Genomic DNA, 18695 nt, shown 5'->3' on the forward strand with positions numbered 1-18695 from the left:
GTTGTTTTGCTACGACTTCTTCCTCTTCTGAACATCAGAGCTTCGCCAGAGAGCTCTGCAGCTCCCCACAAGTTAAGCTGTGGGCTCCAAAACCTACCATTCGCTTCGCTGCTGGCAGTCACTTCACCATTTGGGCTTTCTATACTATCTGACACCTCCTAACAGCAGCACATCAGAAGTCACAGTTGCCAGGGGGTAGTCTCTTCAGGTTCTCCAAGTTGTTTTCCCAGCCAAAGGGAACATTTGTGAAGGGCAGTTGAGTCATGTTCCAGGGGTGCACTGGGGGCCCTGGGACTCCCCAGGGTTCAGTTACCTGGGCATTTGTACAGCTTCCTGGCTTGAGCTATGTCTCCTTGACTGAGCCGCACACGCTGGCCAATGGTTGGTCTGACGCCATTGTCGTCTCGACGGGGGAGGATGGTGTCTAAGAAAACTCCTCTATAGAAAGAAAAGAGAGTGAGAGAAAGGAGAAAGAAAAGTCAAGGCTGTCAGGCCGTCCATGCTGGAATTTACAGTCTTCATTTCCTTGCCCATAACCCCATCAACATTCCTACCCCCGGCCTGTTCTCGTGCTGGCATTTGAGCATTCCATTTCATCAGCTGCCTGCTCACTTTCCAATGCGAAAATGATTCTGCCAAGTTTAAAAATATGCCCTGGCCCAGTGGCCTAAGGGCTTCCTCACTGATGTCTATGGAGCATTTCCACAAAGCCCTTCACAGGATCAGGCCCCAGGGCCACTGTGCTGAAAAACTGCAGGGAGCACCCTTCAGAGAGACTACTATGATGTGAGTGGCGCCCCCTGGAGTTGTGCAACAGGCAATACTGAGCATGGGTAGGTCTTGGAGAAGCTCCAGGGGACCACGGGAACCACGACAATGTGAGACTGTGAGAGGCTGGTCAGGAAGTGCTGGATGGGTTGCCGAATAATGGAGATTGGAGTTTGGGGGCCTGGCTGGCAAGAGGAATGCTCAGATGGAAAATGAGATGAAAGCAGAGAACTAGGGGTAGTCAAAAGAGCCCTGACCTAGAGATTTCTACGTAAAGCCTGGCTCTGCCACTTGAGTGAGCTCGGACAAGTCCCTTCCTGTCTCTGGGCCTCAGATTACTTCCCTGACCAATAAGAGACTGGCCTTATGGTTGTGGCAGTCAGTCCCTTTTAACATTAATGTCTTCTACTCCATGCAAATAAAGTCTAAAATGACCAAAACAGACAAGTGGATACCAGGAGGCCCAGCTGAGTATGAGCCCTGTTCACAGCTCCGAGTTGTGGGCGTGGTGTACCCTTTGCCTGAGCCTACCCCCTCTGTTTCCAGACCCCTGACTTCGGGCATCTCCTGGAGCGAGAACCTTCTCTTGAATGGGCTCCTCCAGTTAACACCCTGTGTCTTTCCTTACCTTCTTAACCAAGTTTCTGGAAAGAATTGTCTCCATTTTCTGTCTGCCTGCTCACCTTAACCTGATTTTGATCTGACCATACAGCAACAATCACCAGTTGCTGACCAACTGTCAATTTGATAGACACCTGTCAATCATCACCTGCCCTCTCTGCAGAACCCACGCCTCTGCCATCCCCTCCTTCCTCGGATTCTTCTCCCTGGTTCCCAGGGAACTGCTCTCTCTGAGCAGGAAGTTAGGCTCCTCCTCTCCTGCTTCCCCTGGGACTGCTGTCTCTCAGGTTTCTGTCCCCTCTCTTCCCTCTTTGCTCTTTGCTCTCACTTTACCTGCTCCTCTGGCCATGAACCACCAACTACAGACTCACAGACCCAGAGCCACCTGCAAGCCAAATGCCCTGGTGAGCTTTCCACTAGGCTGTCCTATGGGCCTCTCACGTCTGACACATTCAAAACCAAACGTGTCCCACTCTTCTCCTTCCACGAACCTTCTCTCCTGGGACTGAAGCCCATTCTCTCACACTCCCTTGTCAAAAATCAGGAAACAGGTCCTGTCCATGGCACCTTCTACACATGCCCTGAATCCGTGCCTTCCTTCTCGTTCCAGACCACTGCCTTAGCTTGGACAACCAGCATCCCCTTCCCAAGCCCTTCCCAGTAGCTCCTTAACGGGTCTCCCTCCCTGTAGACTCAGCCACCTTTAATCTAGCCCTCATACCGCTGCAATGTGATCCTATCGAAATGCCGAAATGCCGGGTCAGGAGTGTGCCCTCCCTGCTCAGACTCCTTCCCTGACTCCACCTGCTGATCACCACCTGCATCTCCAGGCGCTGGGGTCGCTGCTCCCGCCTTCCTCGTCAGCCACATCCCCTGACGCCTCCACCTCACTCACTATCTTAAGCAACAGTGAACTCCTGCTAACCCCCAATGTGCCCCTCCACATGCTGTCTTCTGCTAAAGCTGTCCACCACCCATCCTCTTGTCCCCAAAACCCATCAGATGGCCTTCCCTCGTAAAAGTCTTCCGAGCCCTTTCTATCCTGAGTTAATTGTGCCCTGGGCCTTCTTTGTCTTGCCGCTTCTTATTATACTGTATTGTCTCTTTCTGAGGGGTGATAGCAATTGTTTTCTCCGCTAAATACTAAGTTCCTGCAGCAGAGAGACTTGGTCCTTCATGTCTATGTCCTCATGGACTGGAATGTAGCAGGCCTTGAGAAATGCTTCTAGAACTACACAGCCAAGATAGGACAGTCTTTGAAAGATTTTGCAAAATAGTTATTTATACCCAAAACGAAATGCAAAAATTCTCATAACTTAGTTATTAGCTGCACTCTCTCTTTTCTCTCTCTTTCAAACATTTACTTTTCCCTAAATTCGGCACTAGCTTGGAAAATATATATTATCCCGATTTCTCTTTTTTGTTTATATATATATATTTTATATATTATATATAATTTACATATGTAAATATAAATAATTTAATAAATATATATTTTTATTTATTACATATTTTATATATAAAATATATATTTATTTATATTTATTAAATATATAAATATAGAAATATAAATTTAAAAATATATATTTATTCATATATTAAATATATAAATAAATATATAATAGTTTATATATTTAAATAAATATATATTTACATATAAATAATATATAATATTTATATATATGTTTTATATATTTTATATATATTTTTTCTAAATTAGACTTCAAGCTCACCTTCTTTCCAACATTAGCATACAGAAGCCTAGATCATCTGCTGATATCCCTTTTAGTACCCCTGCCCGCACCATGAACCATCTGTCCTAATGTCCCTAACTCCCATCACCTCATCTCTAGGTCCGGAGTCCTCTAGAGACACTGTATCGGAATCTTTGATCTCCCTCACTGACTTCACCAAATTTTAAATCACGAGTGACAACGCTAAATAAAATTCCAAATTCAATCACCTACTAATCAAAAAATGGGTACTTCTGCTCTAATATAAAATGTGCTCATTCACTCTTATTTTCTTGATTCCCCTGAAGAAAGCAATTTAGCTGCACAAAATGCAAGGCTCACCACAATCTCTTCGCAGTCTGGATTAGCTGGCCCTGCCGATGACCCCACTATATAAGCCACCTTCCTGTGAGCTGGGCCCTGGCTGGACACTTGACATGCACAACCTCATTTCATCCTCATGATACTCTTGGGAGCAAGCACCATTACGGGTAGGGTTCCTCGCTACAGGTGAGAAAAGCAAGCTGCAGAGCTTAAGTGACTCACCCTGAGCACAGAACGAGTAATGGAGAGCCAGGCCTGGAACCCAGGCCAGCCTGGAGCCTGCCTCCTGGCATCTTCCAACCAGCGCTTCCCACCGCCCAGGGAACAGGGCGCCTTCATGTGGATGAGACAGACCATAGAGTAAGGAAGTCACATTGGTGACTTCAAAGCAGCAGGAACAACATGGGATCACGCTCATACAGCTCTTCGGGGCTGGGGCTCCCTCCCCCAACCCAGCACATCCTGAGCCTCCAGCAAGGCGGTGGGTTCTGGAAGATGTTTACTACAAGAGACGTCCCTTGTGCAAACCACTGTAGTAATGTCCCTCCTTTTATGTAGGACAACTTAGAATTGACATTCTGCTAACCTAAGAAAGGGTTTGGCAGATGCCTTAGGGAATAAAACTGTCAGCTCCAAGTTCTCCAAACAAAGACGACACTGTACCAGAGAGCAGTCTCCTCATCTCCTGGACCCTTGCCCGATGAATCTCTCAAAGACACCATGACCCTCAGCCCAGGTCCAACCAAGGGGAGGGGGAGGAGCTGCAGTAAACTGGAGGGAATAAAGTTGGAAAGAGACAGCTCTGTCGTAAAGACACACGAAGATTGGGTTTCCCATCAGCAGGAATAGCATTTGCCTCCAGAGGAGTATATGTTCTATGGGCCATTTTCTACAGAATCACAGACCACGTGCAGGCCAGCTGCAGGGGACATGTGAGCAGAAGCAATGGTATGAAATTAAGGAGTGAGAAACTTCTGATAAAAAGTGGGCCAGGAAAGCCCACCAGGCAGGAGGCCATGGATAAACATCCCACTGAACAAAGCAGTTTTCTGAAATCCATGCAGACAACTGCAGATGGGACAAGGCTGGTGTCTACTTGCTATGAAACAGATTTGCCAGAACCATTCCGAACTCAGGCAGAGGTGAGAAGGTAGTTGTGGTAGATTGCTAAAACAATGAATTAGGCCTCCTAATACTGTCATCCCTTAGCAATGTGAAGCTGCCACTCCCTACAATAAGAGGCAGAATCTATTTCTCCATAACTTGAATCTGGGCTGGCTTTGTGATTTGCCCTGGGCAATAAAATGTGACAGAAGTCATGCCATACAAGTTCTAGAGCCTTGGTCCAAAGAGTCTTGCGGCCTGCCAGCTTGTCCTCCACTGGAACTCTAAGCTCCCATGGAGTGGAAAGCCCAGTCGAGCCCACTGGAGGCTGGGAGGCCACGCGGAGGCAAGCCAAGGGACACCAGTGGGCGGGCAACACAATGACCAGGCACGGCGCTGGCCAGCACCCAGCCCAATCATGCTGTCAAGTGATTACTGCTGCAGGAATGACCAGAGAAGAACAAGCCAGAATGACCCACAATATCATTAAAAAAAAGTTATAAGGCGCTACATTTGGGGGGTAGATTGTTCTGCAGCAATAGATAACAGCATGGTAGCAGAAGGGAAGCTTCCTCCCTCCGGCACCTGCAGGGAAGCTGCTCTGCTCCTGCACCCCCGCCCGTCCACCCTGTGCTGCCTCCTTGCCAGTGTCCCTCCCAGGGGTCCTGGGCACTTGTGAAGAGGAACTGTACTTTCCTGGGTTTAGTCCGTGGGCTTCCACTGACCTATGCTGATAAAATGCTTTCAAATAGATAACACTTAATAATGTTTATCTCCTGAAGGGCAAAAGGGCTGGCACTATAAGCCAGAGATCACGGGTGGGGTGGGGGGCGGGGGGCGGTGGGGGAGAGGTGCGGGAAGAGGGAGATTAAAAAAAAAAAGACAGAAAAGAAATGCCGGTGCCAGAAGATACTCTGTCTGCCTTTTTGCCTTGGCCTCTGGCTTCAAAGCTTTGCATAGTAACTGGCACTCAGCAGACATGGAGAAGGGGGTGTAGTTCCCATAACCCATGGTTAGTAATTTATCCAAAGTACCCTACACAGTAGAAACTTACAGATTTTCCTTAATGAAGTGAGCAGTGCATTTGTGAGTAAGGAGGAGGGATTGCAATGAGGGTAATGGAAATTTCTTCCCTCATCTCATCCCAAGCTTGGCAGATCTCCCTGTCTCCTTGGATTCATTCATTAATTTATTCATTAAAAATATTTATTGAACACTGCCCTGGCCGGTGTGGCTCGGCTGGATGGAGCATCGTCCTGTGCACTGAAAAGTCATGGGTTAGATCCTCGGTCAAGGCATATACCTAGGCTGCAGATTCGATCCCCAGTTAGGGGGAAGGCAAATGACTGATGTTTCTCTCTCTCTCCCTTCCTTCCTCTCTCTCTAAAATCAATAAATGTATTCTCAGGCAAGGATTAAAAAATTTAAAAAAATTTATTGAAAACCTACTCTGTGCCAGGCACCATGTTGGGTGCTGGGGATTAGAAGAGAATGAGATAGTCCCTGTCCTCAAAGATCTCAGTCTAGTGAGGGAGAGGGAAATGCAATGGATAAATATTAATAGATAAATTTATAATAATAATTAATAGATAAATTATAAAGCAATACAAAGTTATGACAGCTACAGAAACAAGACCCAAGTTACTACCTTCTCACTTGGACCAACTTGATGCTGGTTCCCTCATGACATTGATGTTTTGCCTCCACTTAGCAGCCGGTAGCCCCTGGTGCTGACATGGTGTGACCCAACTGTCCCCTGCACTATTTCCCAACACCCAAGTATCCCCCATGGACTTTGACCTCCGCAGGACATCTCTCATCCTGCCTCCCTCACTGGCTTCCTGAGATCCTCCTTGTCCCCACAGTAGGTCCCTCAAACTCCTGTTTCCCCACCTGGAGGAGGCAGGTTTCCATCTGGCAACATATGCGATCATATCTGTCAATCCTTCACCCATCTGCACCAGATTAAGGAGTTATAAAACGAAATTTCTGAGCTGGAAGGGGCTCAGAGAACATGCAGTCCAACCCTCTCAGAAGGAAACTGAGGACCAGGAAGGTAGAGATTTGACCCAGCACATAGCTGCCGCTGATTACGGTCTACACCTCCCTCGATCCCAAGTTCCCTGGAAGAACCAGAAGTAGAGCCCAGTCTTCCGACTCTCAGTTCAGCAATCTCTTCATTACACCACGTTGTCTGTTGTATCTTCTGATAAAGAGCCCAGACAAGAGTAAAGAGAACAGAGTAGCTCACTCCTAAGCCACCTGTTCAAAGATGCCAAGTTACACCAAACTGCCCATTCGAGCTCCTGCCGGGGTGCAGGATGGAGACCCTACTCAATTAGCTGTGTGGCCAGAGGAACAGTGCCCCCTGAGAACGTGGGCTGCGGAGGTTTGGAGGATCTCTCCCACACACCTGTGAAGCCATCAGCAGAATGCTTTCAGCAACCTTACCCAAGGCTCTGGAGCCCTGGGGTAAACAGCTTCCCTCTCACTCCCAAGAACTGCGTGTCTCGGTCATGGATGATTTTTTTTTTATCTCTACGGTCATGCTGACTCAGGAAGTGAACCCTTTCCCTCTTTGCTGTGACTGTTAGGAAGCACAGGGCAGGATTTGCAGCCATGACTTTATGGCTGTGTCTTCTGAATATCAAATGGATTCCAAACTTCAACCTAGCTATCTACCCTTATTTTCTCTCTCCCCCATGCTCAAATTTCCTCGCTTTTTTTTTTCTTTTTGTCCTATGTATATATTGGGAATCACCTCAAATCTTTTTTTAATGATTACATAAATAAGTAAGTAGCAAACAAGCTAGTTTTAAGAAGAGACTGTAAAAAGTACCAGGAGAAAAAAATATTTGCATGGTGTCTCCTTTGACTCAAGGTTGGAAAGACCTACAAAACTGAGACTAGCGGAGGAAAAGTTCTTTATACAAAACACTTGGATGATCTAGAAGCAAGGGCAGTACCGAAACTATTTAATACCTGGTCCAGCACCACATTAACTCATCAAAACAGATTCTGCTGACATCAGCCATAAATAGTGGGTCCGGCAATACTTGGGGTTCCAGCTACCAGCATGTGTGAGCAGCAGGCAGGAGACCTGGATCTTTGTTCTTACTCCAACTCCAGCTACCTGTGTGCCCTCAAGCTGGCTGGAGCCTCAATTTTTCACCTCTCAAATGAACCCATGACATGGCACCCTCCCAGCTCTGACACGGCCTAGCTTCCAATAAGCCAAACCTCCTCCAGGAGAACTGGTAAGCACCACCATGCCCACTTCAAGGACGTGCTTTGGAAGATCCGCCACCCCCTGGAAATTTGACACAGCACCTCTAAGTTATTATTGCAGCCAACCTCTCGATAATGTCCCTTTTCCAGTTTGCTGCTTGTGACGCTAAGGCATGATGGAACACCAGCTTCACAATGGGATTCAATCTTATTAGCGGGGACCTGATTAGATTATATTTCACTGCAGCCCAGAGGCCAGTGTATTTCAAGGACAGACACGCCAACTGCGCTAGGAGCATGCAGAGACCCCCTCTCTGCAGACCTCCAGGAATCCGACCCAAGCCTGCGGCAGGCACAGTGAAACACAGAGGAGGCATAAGCAAAGATTCCGACCTTGAGAAGGTGTTCCGGGCGTAGTGCATGATGCTGTCAAAGTCGTACGTCTCTCCCAGAGAGCTCACTTCCCCAGCTTCCATTTTTAAGAAATTATACTCCTGACCTGTGACACAACACTCTGTTAAGGCCTTTGAAAACCAAGGCAGGCACCTGAAAGGAGGCAGAGCGGGGAGAAGGAGGGCCCATAGCAACTTCCGAGAGCTCTGGTAGCTCCATCAGTCACACAGCCAGGTCGGTGGGGGTTGTGGTTGCTGTTCTTAAGATTGGAAATTTGAGACAGAATAAGCCCTGTGTTCTCCCAACCCCACTACCCAACGCCCCTCCCCAAATGCCACTCCAAACTCTTCAAGTGTGCAGACAGGTTAGTTATCTTTCAATTTGAATGGAAAAAAACAACAACTCTGTTCTTGCTACTAAAAGAACAAAAGAAAACAAGTCAGAAATAAGTTCATTCCCAAATAATTCACAATTCAGACTCTTGAAAGCATTTTTAAGGCAGCCATTGTTCCACCAGATACTTTCATAGTCAGTATGAACTGCTATATAAAATCATTTAACATGAGAAGGTATTTCTTCAAATCTGGGCAATTTATCTGCCTTGGGGCAGAATGCTTCTAGAGAGAGATATTATTTTTATATGTACTCATGTCCTAATTGTATTTCAGCTTCAAAAAGACATGTTGCCTAAGTCAGCAAAAGTGACTTTATAAAAGCAACCAGGAGAGCTCTTTTTTTGGCTTATCAGCTGTGATGCTGCAACTGTGTTCTGGTCGATGCTGTTCCTCTTAGGAAATGGAGTTGGATTTCATTGTCCTCTACAACACAGAAAGTCATATTGCTTTTGCTCTAAACTACCAGCTATGGCAGATGGACAGGGACAGGCTGGGGACAAACCCCTGCATGGTCGTCACTACCTCAACACTTACAAATGGGCCTTGGTCAGCTCCCAGCAGCCCCTCTCCTTCAGTCCTGCCTGACCCCACCCTCAGCCCCCACACCCCACCCCCCGTGGATACCACCTCCCTGGCCTTTAACTTCTAGACTCCACTCAGGCTCCTTACCTGGCTGGATATTTTCTCTGATGATGGTGACATGCTGATCTCTGTCTGGCCGGGTGTGTTCATGCCAGAATCCAACCACGTGGCCCAGCTCGTGAGCCACAATGCCAAACTTGTCACAGTTTTTCCCAATGGATATGGCCTGTGGGCCTCCTCCTCGGCGCCCAACATAGGAGCAACAGCTAGACAATGCGGAAATATCCAGGTCAGCAGGTCAGGGAATAGCAAGAGTCATGCGTGTGTGTGTGCGTGTGCGTGTGTAAAAGAAACACAATTTTAAAGCTGAATGTTCTCTCGTTATCCAACTTTCCTCCCAATACAGGAATAATCTCCTAAGGTTCTTAACCTTTCTGGTAGTCAAGACCCACTTCAGAATCAGAAGAAAGATGTGGCCTCTCTTCCTGGAATAAAGCACATAGCCCACCCTTCCACCCTGAACCATCACTGCGTCTGCTGAACCATCGCTGATGACAAGGAGAAGAGATAGGGATGGAAGTGGCTGAGTTTCTGTAAAGATACATCTTGATACTATTATCAGAGAAGCCTTGGGGATGGCTTGCCTTCTGGTCACAATTATTTTTTTCAAAGAATATTTATTCATTATTCCTAACATAGAAAGGTATAAAACAAGAAATTAAAATGACCATAATCCCATCATGCAAATTTTATACATAGGAAGCCAAGGATCTATCCTTGACATCTATTCTTGTGTTATTTTGGCTACTTTTTTAAAAATCATGTTAAATTGTACAAATGCCTCTTTAGCATCTATTGAGATATGAATGTGGCTTCTTTCCTTTGATCTATCAATATGGTGAATCAAGAAAATAGACTCCCTGATGTTGAGCTAGTCTTGCACTCCTCAGCTGTGCCTTCATGGCAGCCTACTCCTCTGTTCTCACACTGCTTTACACTTTGTGCTGACACTTTAGTCAGGACTTGGCATGACGATTCATGTTGGATCAGTCTATAATTTTGTCTTTTTTGGTGCCATCTTTGTCATTTTGTGGTAGCAATGCCATGATAGTTCCTGAAACGTAATTGGGAAGGAAGTGTTATTTTTCTATGCTTTAAAAATCTTAAAGTTATCAGAATAATCTGGTTTTTGAAGGTTTCAAAGAACTCATCTGTGAAACTCTAGATTTGGTGCTTTGAGGGAGAGAGTGTTTTCCCTCAATTTTTCAATATTTTTTCAAAGTTACTGGTCTGTGCCAGCACTTTATATTTATCTTGAAGTCATTTACATTATCCAGATTTCCACAATTCTTGTCCTGGAGTTTTGCAGAGTATTCTTTTATGATTCTTCTGAATCCTTTTTCACTTCTGATTTTAAGTATTTCTGCATTGTCCTGTTTTTTGTCTTAGTCTAAGAAGTAGATTAACTCTGGGTTTTTTTTTTTATTTTGTTCAAAAGTTCACTCTTCAACTTATTAGTCCTATAATGTGTTACCTTGTCTATTTTCTTGTGCTCTCATTCAGTTTATTTTATAATAATAATTTTGTGAAGTAGACTTTGTGTACTTACTTTTGCTAACTTCTTTGAATTAAATATCTCATTGTCATTCTTAATAACATTATTTATTTTTATTAAATATTAAACATTTATTATGTTACTATGTCTAGTTTCATTGCTTTGTGATTAGGGAATATTTTAATGCTCGCTCTGCCTTTTAGAATTCACTGAGGTGTCCTTAATGCTAAATAGATGGACAACGTCAATAAAAGTTCAATAGCCACTTAAAAAAAAAGATGTATTATCCAGTTATAGAACCTGATAGACCCAAAGGATCAACTCTATTAATTATATTTTTCTAATTCTCTACTTATTTTTTGGTCAACTTGACAGTGATCTATGTGCGTTGACAGAAATGAAATAAAGTCTCCCGTTGCTGGTGTTTCTGTCAATTTCCCCTTGAACTCCCTGGGGCTTATTTTATGACTCTTAATGCTCTGTTATTTGGTACATAAAGATTTATGACAGTTATATTCTCACTGGAGCTTGTGCCCTTTCTCATTACAAAGTGTCTCACAGTTTTTTTTAAAACATTTTAAAAACAAGACAAAAAATGCTTTGTCTATAACAAAAATTGTGATCCTAGCTTTCTTTTTTGTTAGCATTTGCCTGTATGCCTTCTTTGCTTTTACTTTTGTACCTTTCTGTGTCATTTTCTGCAGTAGTTATCTAATTTATACAGCATGTGGTTAGGTTTAAGTTTTTGAACCACTATAGGAAACTTCTGTCGGTACCAGAGTATATCACACTGACATTTATTGGCATAACAGATAAATTTAGGTATAATCCGGTTATCTTTTGTTATGTTTTCCTGAGGAAATCCATAAGCTCATAAAATTACAAGCAGAATTTTGCATTTATAAGGAGCCCGTCAGATTCTTTGGTTGAAAACTGGTCGAAAACCAGTTCTCCATACGAAACACCCCCAAATCCTTTTGCCACTCCCAGGAGAGGACACCCAGACCTCTTGTCTTCCTGGAGTCTCCCTCTTGACCCACCTATTTTATCACTGAGTTGTGAGATCACTGAGGGCAAGGGGCGTTTCTGACAAACCCTGAGCTCCTCTATGTCTTCTAGCTCCTTGGAAATGCTTGGTTTCATAGAGAAAATTCAAGAGTCATGAGCCATTATCTTTGTCTGCGTCTGAGTCCACTGAGGTGGCCCAGCTCTTGCTTGCTTACCCACAGGTTCTGTAACTGAACACAATAAAGCTTTCTTCATCCGTCCTCTCTATGAAGGTCACACAGGTGTGCTTCTCCCAGTGTCTCATAGCCTGCTTAAAAATGGCCCTCTGGCTTCCTGTAAGGACAAGGCAGGTAAATGCTCATCACCTCACTCATGGGCCCACGCTTTCCTGAGACGCTTTAAGGCATATCAGCTTACAATGGAGCTTGTTTCAATGATTTTTAAAAAACCCCAAAAAACAAACAAAAACACTCATTCGGGTGACTGAGAGTAGAAATGTACTAGGAATAAGGATTTACCTTGCTAAGAACACAATACACCTTTCCTGAATTATCAAAACACAGACTGTAGGAGTTTGTGAATTGGTAGAGAGGGGAAAAAAATAGATTTTTCAAGCTGTCTGGCTTTGTCAGCTCTTCCTTTGTATTGAAAGTACTTTCCTAAAGGTAAAAAAAAAAAAAAAAAAAAAAAGAGGAAAGGAAAAAAAAGAATTTTACCCAGGTTGTCCAATTTGGAAATTTTAGGCTTCTGAAGCAGCTCACCAGCATGTCATTCCACACCCTCATTTTATTTTATAGCCATAGGAGGATGTTCCCATACACTCTAAAACCTCTATTTGCATTTACATCCATGCTACCTTTGCATGGGAGTTCAGTATTTTCTGGAGTAACCTTGAACCTGATTTTCTAAAATGCCTTTAAAAATAAGTGAGTCTTTCTCTGAACCTGCCTTCATATTTTCTTGATTAGAAATGTGTTGAAACATAAAACAATAAGTAAATTATCTGGGAGCAAAAATAAAGTAGTTGCAAACTCCAGGCTGCTAGTTATGAATAGGAAATAAGTGTTCTTTTCAAAATCTACCAATCTGAGATAAAGAAGATTATTTTGATTTTGCAAGAGGTAATGAGGGGCTAGAAAAATAGTTTGGGAAGTGCAGGGGTTGGTTGAGCCTAGGGTCTGAATTCTATAGTGACTTTGTCACAAAAAACCAATCAACCAATCAACCAACCAACCAACCACTGGGGAGGCTGCCAGTCTAAAAGTTGGGGGTGTGGTGTCATACTGTTGTCCCTAAAAACATTCATATAGAATAAAGAGGAACTTAGCTATCCAATTTTTTTTGGACTTTTTGATACTTTTGGTTCAAACTGTTTATAGCTCAATCACTCACAGAAATAGCTGCCCTACTCACTGCAGAACAACAAAAATTTCTGTGTAAATGAAGTTCTCTATATAAAATTAGTTCATTTTGATGACGTTTCTATAAAAGCACACCAGGTCTGAAAGGAGGGCGCACGGGCTGCCTGGAGGAGGGCTTTGGAGGCCGTGGCTGAAAGCCTCTGCTGCGTCGGTGGTGATGAGAAGCCACTGAACGGCTTACATATTTTAAAGATAATAATACCAATAGCAAATAATTACTAGTTACTATGTGCTAGGTGCTCTTCTAAGTGCTTTATCTAAATGAACTCACTTAATTCTCAAAACAACCCTACAGAATGGAAAATACGATCCCATTTACAGAAGAGGGAACTGAGATTCAGAGAAGTTAATTAAGTAACTTGCCCGGGTGTAGGGCTAGTAAGTCCTGAAGCCAGATTGGACCCAGGTGGTCTGACCATACCTATTGGCCATTCTGCTGACTATACTGCCGCTCCGGGGTGGGGGGTGGGCTGGGGTGCTCATCCAGGCAAAGGCCAAGTGAGCCACCACGTGCAGCTGATCACACTCTTCCTTTTGCCTAGAGGGCTTTGCTCACGCATTGATTGTGCAAACCCTTTCTAGCCTTTAAGACCTGGGTCATATATCACCCCGACATGGAGCCTTGGGGGTGAGGCGACCACCTTTGTGGACGTAGCCCCAGCAGAGACTGCAGTATCCCCATGCCTAGTGTACGAGGCCCCATATGCATGAGAGAGCGTTAGCAGGTAGGGCTGCTGTGACCCCACATCTGCTCAGCCCCTCCTGAGTTCTTCCTGGAAGGACTTAATGTTAACCTACATAGACAAAACACCAAACCCCAAAGCAGGCCTCATCTGGGGCTACTGACCAGTGAAGTTCCCTCCAATGACATATGGGATGACCCCTCCGGGCCATATCCTCTCTGTCCTTGAGGTTGTGGCTCTTCGGACCCGGGAAGAGAAGGTCTCAGCTCCAGCATTCGAGGTCCCAGGGTTCTGCGGAAGCATGACGTTCTCCGTGCCATCTGCAAGAAAGTCACATGGACATTTATTTTGCCTTTAATTCCTCCTGTGTATTATGGTTAATATTATAGTATCTATGAATCCACCAAACATATGTTCTGAAAGGGGGCATTTAGTCTGGTCAGGGTTCTGAACCCCTAGGAGGTAATTTTCCAGACAGGGCAAGAGTAAGTATAGTAAGTGTACCAGGCCTATGAGAAGAGCGGATCTGACTTGCTGGAGGCCTTGAATGAGGAGCCCCCATGGGGCTCAAAGGCGGCCTGTGGGCCACAGAATTAAGTGGGCACAGACAAGGCACAGCCCTTTGGGATGGAGCCAAGTGAGGGGTGTGCACTCTTCTAAGAGCCACCCACATTTGAGGAAACAGAGTTTATCCCTTGCCTTGACCAAATTCCATCGATGTTGCAAATTTTGAAAAGAATTTGGCCAGTTTGACAAATAAAGTGAACTAGTCTATGATGCTGGGGAAAAAAAAACCTCTTTGTTAGATAAGCCCCTAGGAAAAGCAGAGCCTCATAAAACCTCCCGGCCCTTCCCAGTCCCTCAGTACATCCGGGTGCCTTAGCGAAGAATGTGGGAAAGAAGTGAAGGCTCTAGTTAAGGTTGTGGGCCCGAGGTATGGCCCTAGCAACAGCAGAGAGATGGGGTGGGGGTGGGGGGTAGAACCGCTGAAACCTGTGACAAGCAAATAGTTGAATCCATGTTCATTTTATTCATCATTCAGACGATTTAAGATTTTGTTTTCAGTCTGCTTGCCTAGAATCTCTCATTATTCTCACTGAGAGCATTTTTTTTCCTGTAGATTCATATTTTTCTCCTAAAAATCAACTTTTGTTTTGTTGATTCTTTTTGTTTTTCTTTATTTCATTAATTTTATTATTTCCTCCTTTGATTTGTTTTATTCTGATGTTTCCTTTCTAGCTCCTTTTCTCCCTTTAAAAAAAAATTGAGATATAATTTACACACCAAAATAATCAGCCTTTTTAAGTGTACAAGTTAGTGGTTTTTGGTATATTCACAAAGTTGTGTAACCATCACCACCATAGAATTCCACATTTTCATCATCTCAAAAAGAAAAGAAACCTTGTATTTATTAGCAGTAACTCCCCATTTCTCCCCAACTCCCACCCCCCAGTTCTTTGCAACCAGAAATCTACTGTATATCTCTATAGATTTGCCTATTCTGGATATTTCATATAAAAGGAATCATGCAACATGCAGCCTTTCATGTCTGCCTTCTTTCACTTAGCACATACCAGTGCTCCATTATATTTTATGGCTGAATAATATTCCATTGTATGGCTATACACATTTTGTCTACTCATTCCTCAGTTGGTGGACAACTGGGGTGTTTCCACTTTTTGGTTATCATAAATAAGGCTGTCATGAACATTAATGTACATGTTTTTGTGTGGATGTATGTTTTCAGTTATCTTGGATATATGGCAAAAAGTGGAATTGTTTTGGGTCATGTAGTTACTCTATGATTAACCTTTTGAAAAACTACCAGACTATTTTCCAAAGTAACGACGCCATTTACATTCCCACCAGCTATGCATCAGAGTTCTAACATCTCCCTATCCTCATCAACACTTGTTATTGCCACACTTTTGGATTATAGCCAGCCTAATGGGTGTGAAGTGGCATCTCATGGTGGTTTTGATTTGCATTTCCCTAAAGACTAGTGATACTGGGCATCTCTTCATGTGCTCAATAGTCATTTGTACATCTTTGAAGAAATGTCTATTCAAATTCTTTGTCCATTTATTAATTGGGTTATTCATTTTTATTATTGTTATAATTACTCTTTATATATTATGGAGACAAGACCCTTATTAGGCATATGATTTACAAATAGTTTCTCCTATTTTATACGTTGTCTTTTCATGCTTATGATAGTGTTTTTTGAAGTGCAAAAGTTTTTTGAGCCAATGTATTCATTTTTTTGTTACTTGTGTTTTTGTTTCAGATCTAAGAAAGTATAGCCTAATCCCATCTCACAAAGATTTATATCTATGTCTTCTTCTATAGTTCTATAGTTTTAGTTCTTATATTTAAGTCTTTGATCATTCTGAGCTAATTTTTGTATATAGTGTGAGGTAGGGATCCAATTTCATTCTTTTGCATGTGGATATCCAGTTGTCCTTGAATCATTTGTTGAAAAGACTAGTTCTTCCCCCATGAAATTGTCTTGGTACCTTGTAACAAATCAATTGGCCATCCTTTCTAGCTTCTTGAGCTGATTGTTTGGTACATTAATTTTCAATCTTTCTTGTATTCCAACATAAACATTATAAGGCTAAAATTTCTTGAGTTCTTCTTTACCTTCATCCCATCCTTTGACATGTACATTTTAATGTTAGATATTGATACATTCTGTAAGTTCGATTTAGACTTTCTTCTTTGGTCCTTGAATTATTTGAAAGTGTGATTTTTAATTTCTAAACATTTGTCTCTCTGTGTGTTATTGATATCTGACATTGTTTGGTGTTCCATGGACCTATTCTCCAAGGCATGGGTCAGCAAACCTTTTCTGCAAAAGGTCAGATAGTAAATATTTTAAGTGTTTAAAAAAATATTTATTTATTTATTCTTAGAGGGAAGGAAGGGAGAAAGAAAGGAAGTAAAACATCAATGTGTGAGAGAAACATCAATTGGTTTGCCTCTCACACATGTCCCTGACTGGGGGTACTGGGCCCACAACCAAGGCATGTGCCCTGACTGGGAATTGAACCAGTGACCTTTCACTTTGTGGGACAATGCCCAACCTGCTGAGCTACACTGGTCAGAGTTAAATATTTTAAGTTTTGTGCTTAATATATTCTCTGTTCAAGCTACCCAACTCTCCCATTGTAGTATGAAAGCAGCCACTGACAAGGTATAAGTGAATGGGTATGGCTCTGTTCCAATAACGCTTTATTTGCAAAAACAGATGGCTGGCTGAATTTGGCCATCTGGCCATAGATGGCTCACCCACGCTCCAAAAGATCAATTCTTTGGTACTATATTTTGACCCTTCCTTTGTAGCCCCATACATGATTGGTTTTTATAAATGTTCCATGTGTCCTTGAAATAATATATATCAATTTCCATAATTGATGGTTGAAGTGTGCTATATGTTGTTCAAATACTCTATTTACAGATATTCTTGGCTCCTTGTTGTATCAGTTACTGAGAAAAAGTGCTTTAAACAACCTTGAGAACTAAGATTGTGAATTGTCACTTCCTCCTTTATTCTTAATTTTTGCTTTATATCATTCAAGGCTATGTTGGTTAAGTAATACAAGTTAAAGATTGTTACATGTTCCAGGCAATTTTTTTTCTCTATCTGTAATCATGTTCATCTATAACAAAGATTATTTTGGCTGATATTAATATTGCTATGTCAGTTTTATTCTGATTAGTGTTTGTCTCATATAGCTTTATTGCATCCATTTCTTTTCAATGTTTTTGTGTAATTATGTTTTCAAGTCATTCAATGGGTGTTATTCTTTGAGTAAATTACATCTCCCACAACAAACAATAAAACAAGCTTCACAATGATAATAATGCTGAAGTTCAATTTTTTTACTGTATATTAGTTATGTAAATTGAAATTCATATTGACACAATTGTAGATTCATAAGCAGTTGTGAGAAATAATACAGAGATATTTTGTGTACATTGTACTCAGTTTTTCTCGATAGTAATGTTTTATAAAGCTATAGAACAATATCACAACTGAGTTATGGGCATTAATACAATCAACTGGTCTCATTAAGGTTCCCCTAGTATCATATATTCGTGTGTGTGTGTGTGTAGTTTGACACACACAGTTTTACCACATATATAGGTCTGTGTATCAACCACCACATTCTAGATACTGAACCATTCCATCACCATAAGGATCCTTCATGTTGCTATAAACATATCCACCTCCTTTTCCCTTTCCCCAACCCCATCCCTAAATTCCCAACCACAATTTGGTCTCCACTTGAAGTGTTTTATAAAAATGGAATCCTATAGTATATAACCTTTGGGAATTGGCTTTTCTCACTCAGTGCAATTCCCTAGAGATTCATCCAAGTTGTTGCATGTTACCAATAGTTTCTCTTTATTGCTGAGGAGTATTTCCTAATATGTATGTACTAGTTTGTTTAAGCATCATCTGTTAAGGGACTTCTGGGTTGTTTCCTACTCTTACAAATAAAGCTGTTATGAACATTAATGTAGAAAAGTTTGTGTGAAGAAGTTTTTATTTCTCTGAGATAAATACCCAAGAGTGGAGTTACTGGGTCATATAGTATATGTTTATTTATGGGTCCTCTATTCTGTTCCATTGATCTACATATTTATCCCTCTGCTAATATGACACCATCTTGACTATTGCAGTTATATAGTAATATAATACCAGGTAGAGTGACTACTCTTACTTTAGATTTCTTTTCCATGATTGTTTTAGCTATATGTTACCATGTAAACTTTAGAATAAGCTTCCATATGCCAACAATAAAACTATGCTGGGATTTTTTTTTAAATATTTTTTAAAGATTTCATTTATTTATTTTTAGAGAGAGGGGAAA

General features: G+C 42.4%; 1 protein-coding gene across 1 annotated transcript in view; it reads right to left on the reverse strand.

Moving 5' to 3' along the window:
• Positions 1-18695, reverse strand: part of TLL2 (tolloid like 2) — a 119445-nt gene that overhangs the window by 35677 nt on the left and 65073 nt on the right. Inside the window, exons 4-8 of the mRNA XM_054581704.1 lie at positions 13980-14135; positions 11927-12044; positions 9236-9414; positions 8172-8277; positions 314-438 (exon numbers count right to left, since the gene is read on the reverse strand). Coding sequence (XP_054437679.1) covers positions 314-438; positions 8172-8277; positions 9236-9414; positions 11927-12044; positions 13980-14135 — 684 coding nt within the window. The remainder of the gene's footprint in view (positions 1-313; positions 439-8171; positions 8278-9235; positions 9415-11926; positions 12045-13979; positions 14136-18695) is intronic.

The sequence above is a fragment of the Pteronotus mesoamericanus genome, unplaced genomic scaffold (assembly GCF_021234165.1).
Source record: "Pteronotus mesoamericanus isolate MK-2021 breed Mesoamerican mustached bat unplaced genomic scaffold, CSHL_Meso_final contig_657, whole genome shotgun sequence".
NCBI classification, from domain to species: domain Eukaryota; kingdom Metazoa; phylum Chordata; class Mammalia; order Chiroptera; family Mormoopidae; genus Pteronotus; species Pteronotus mesoamericanus.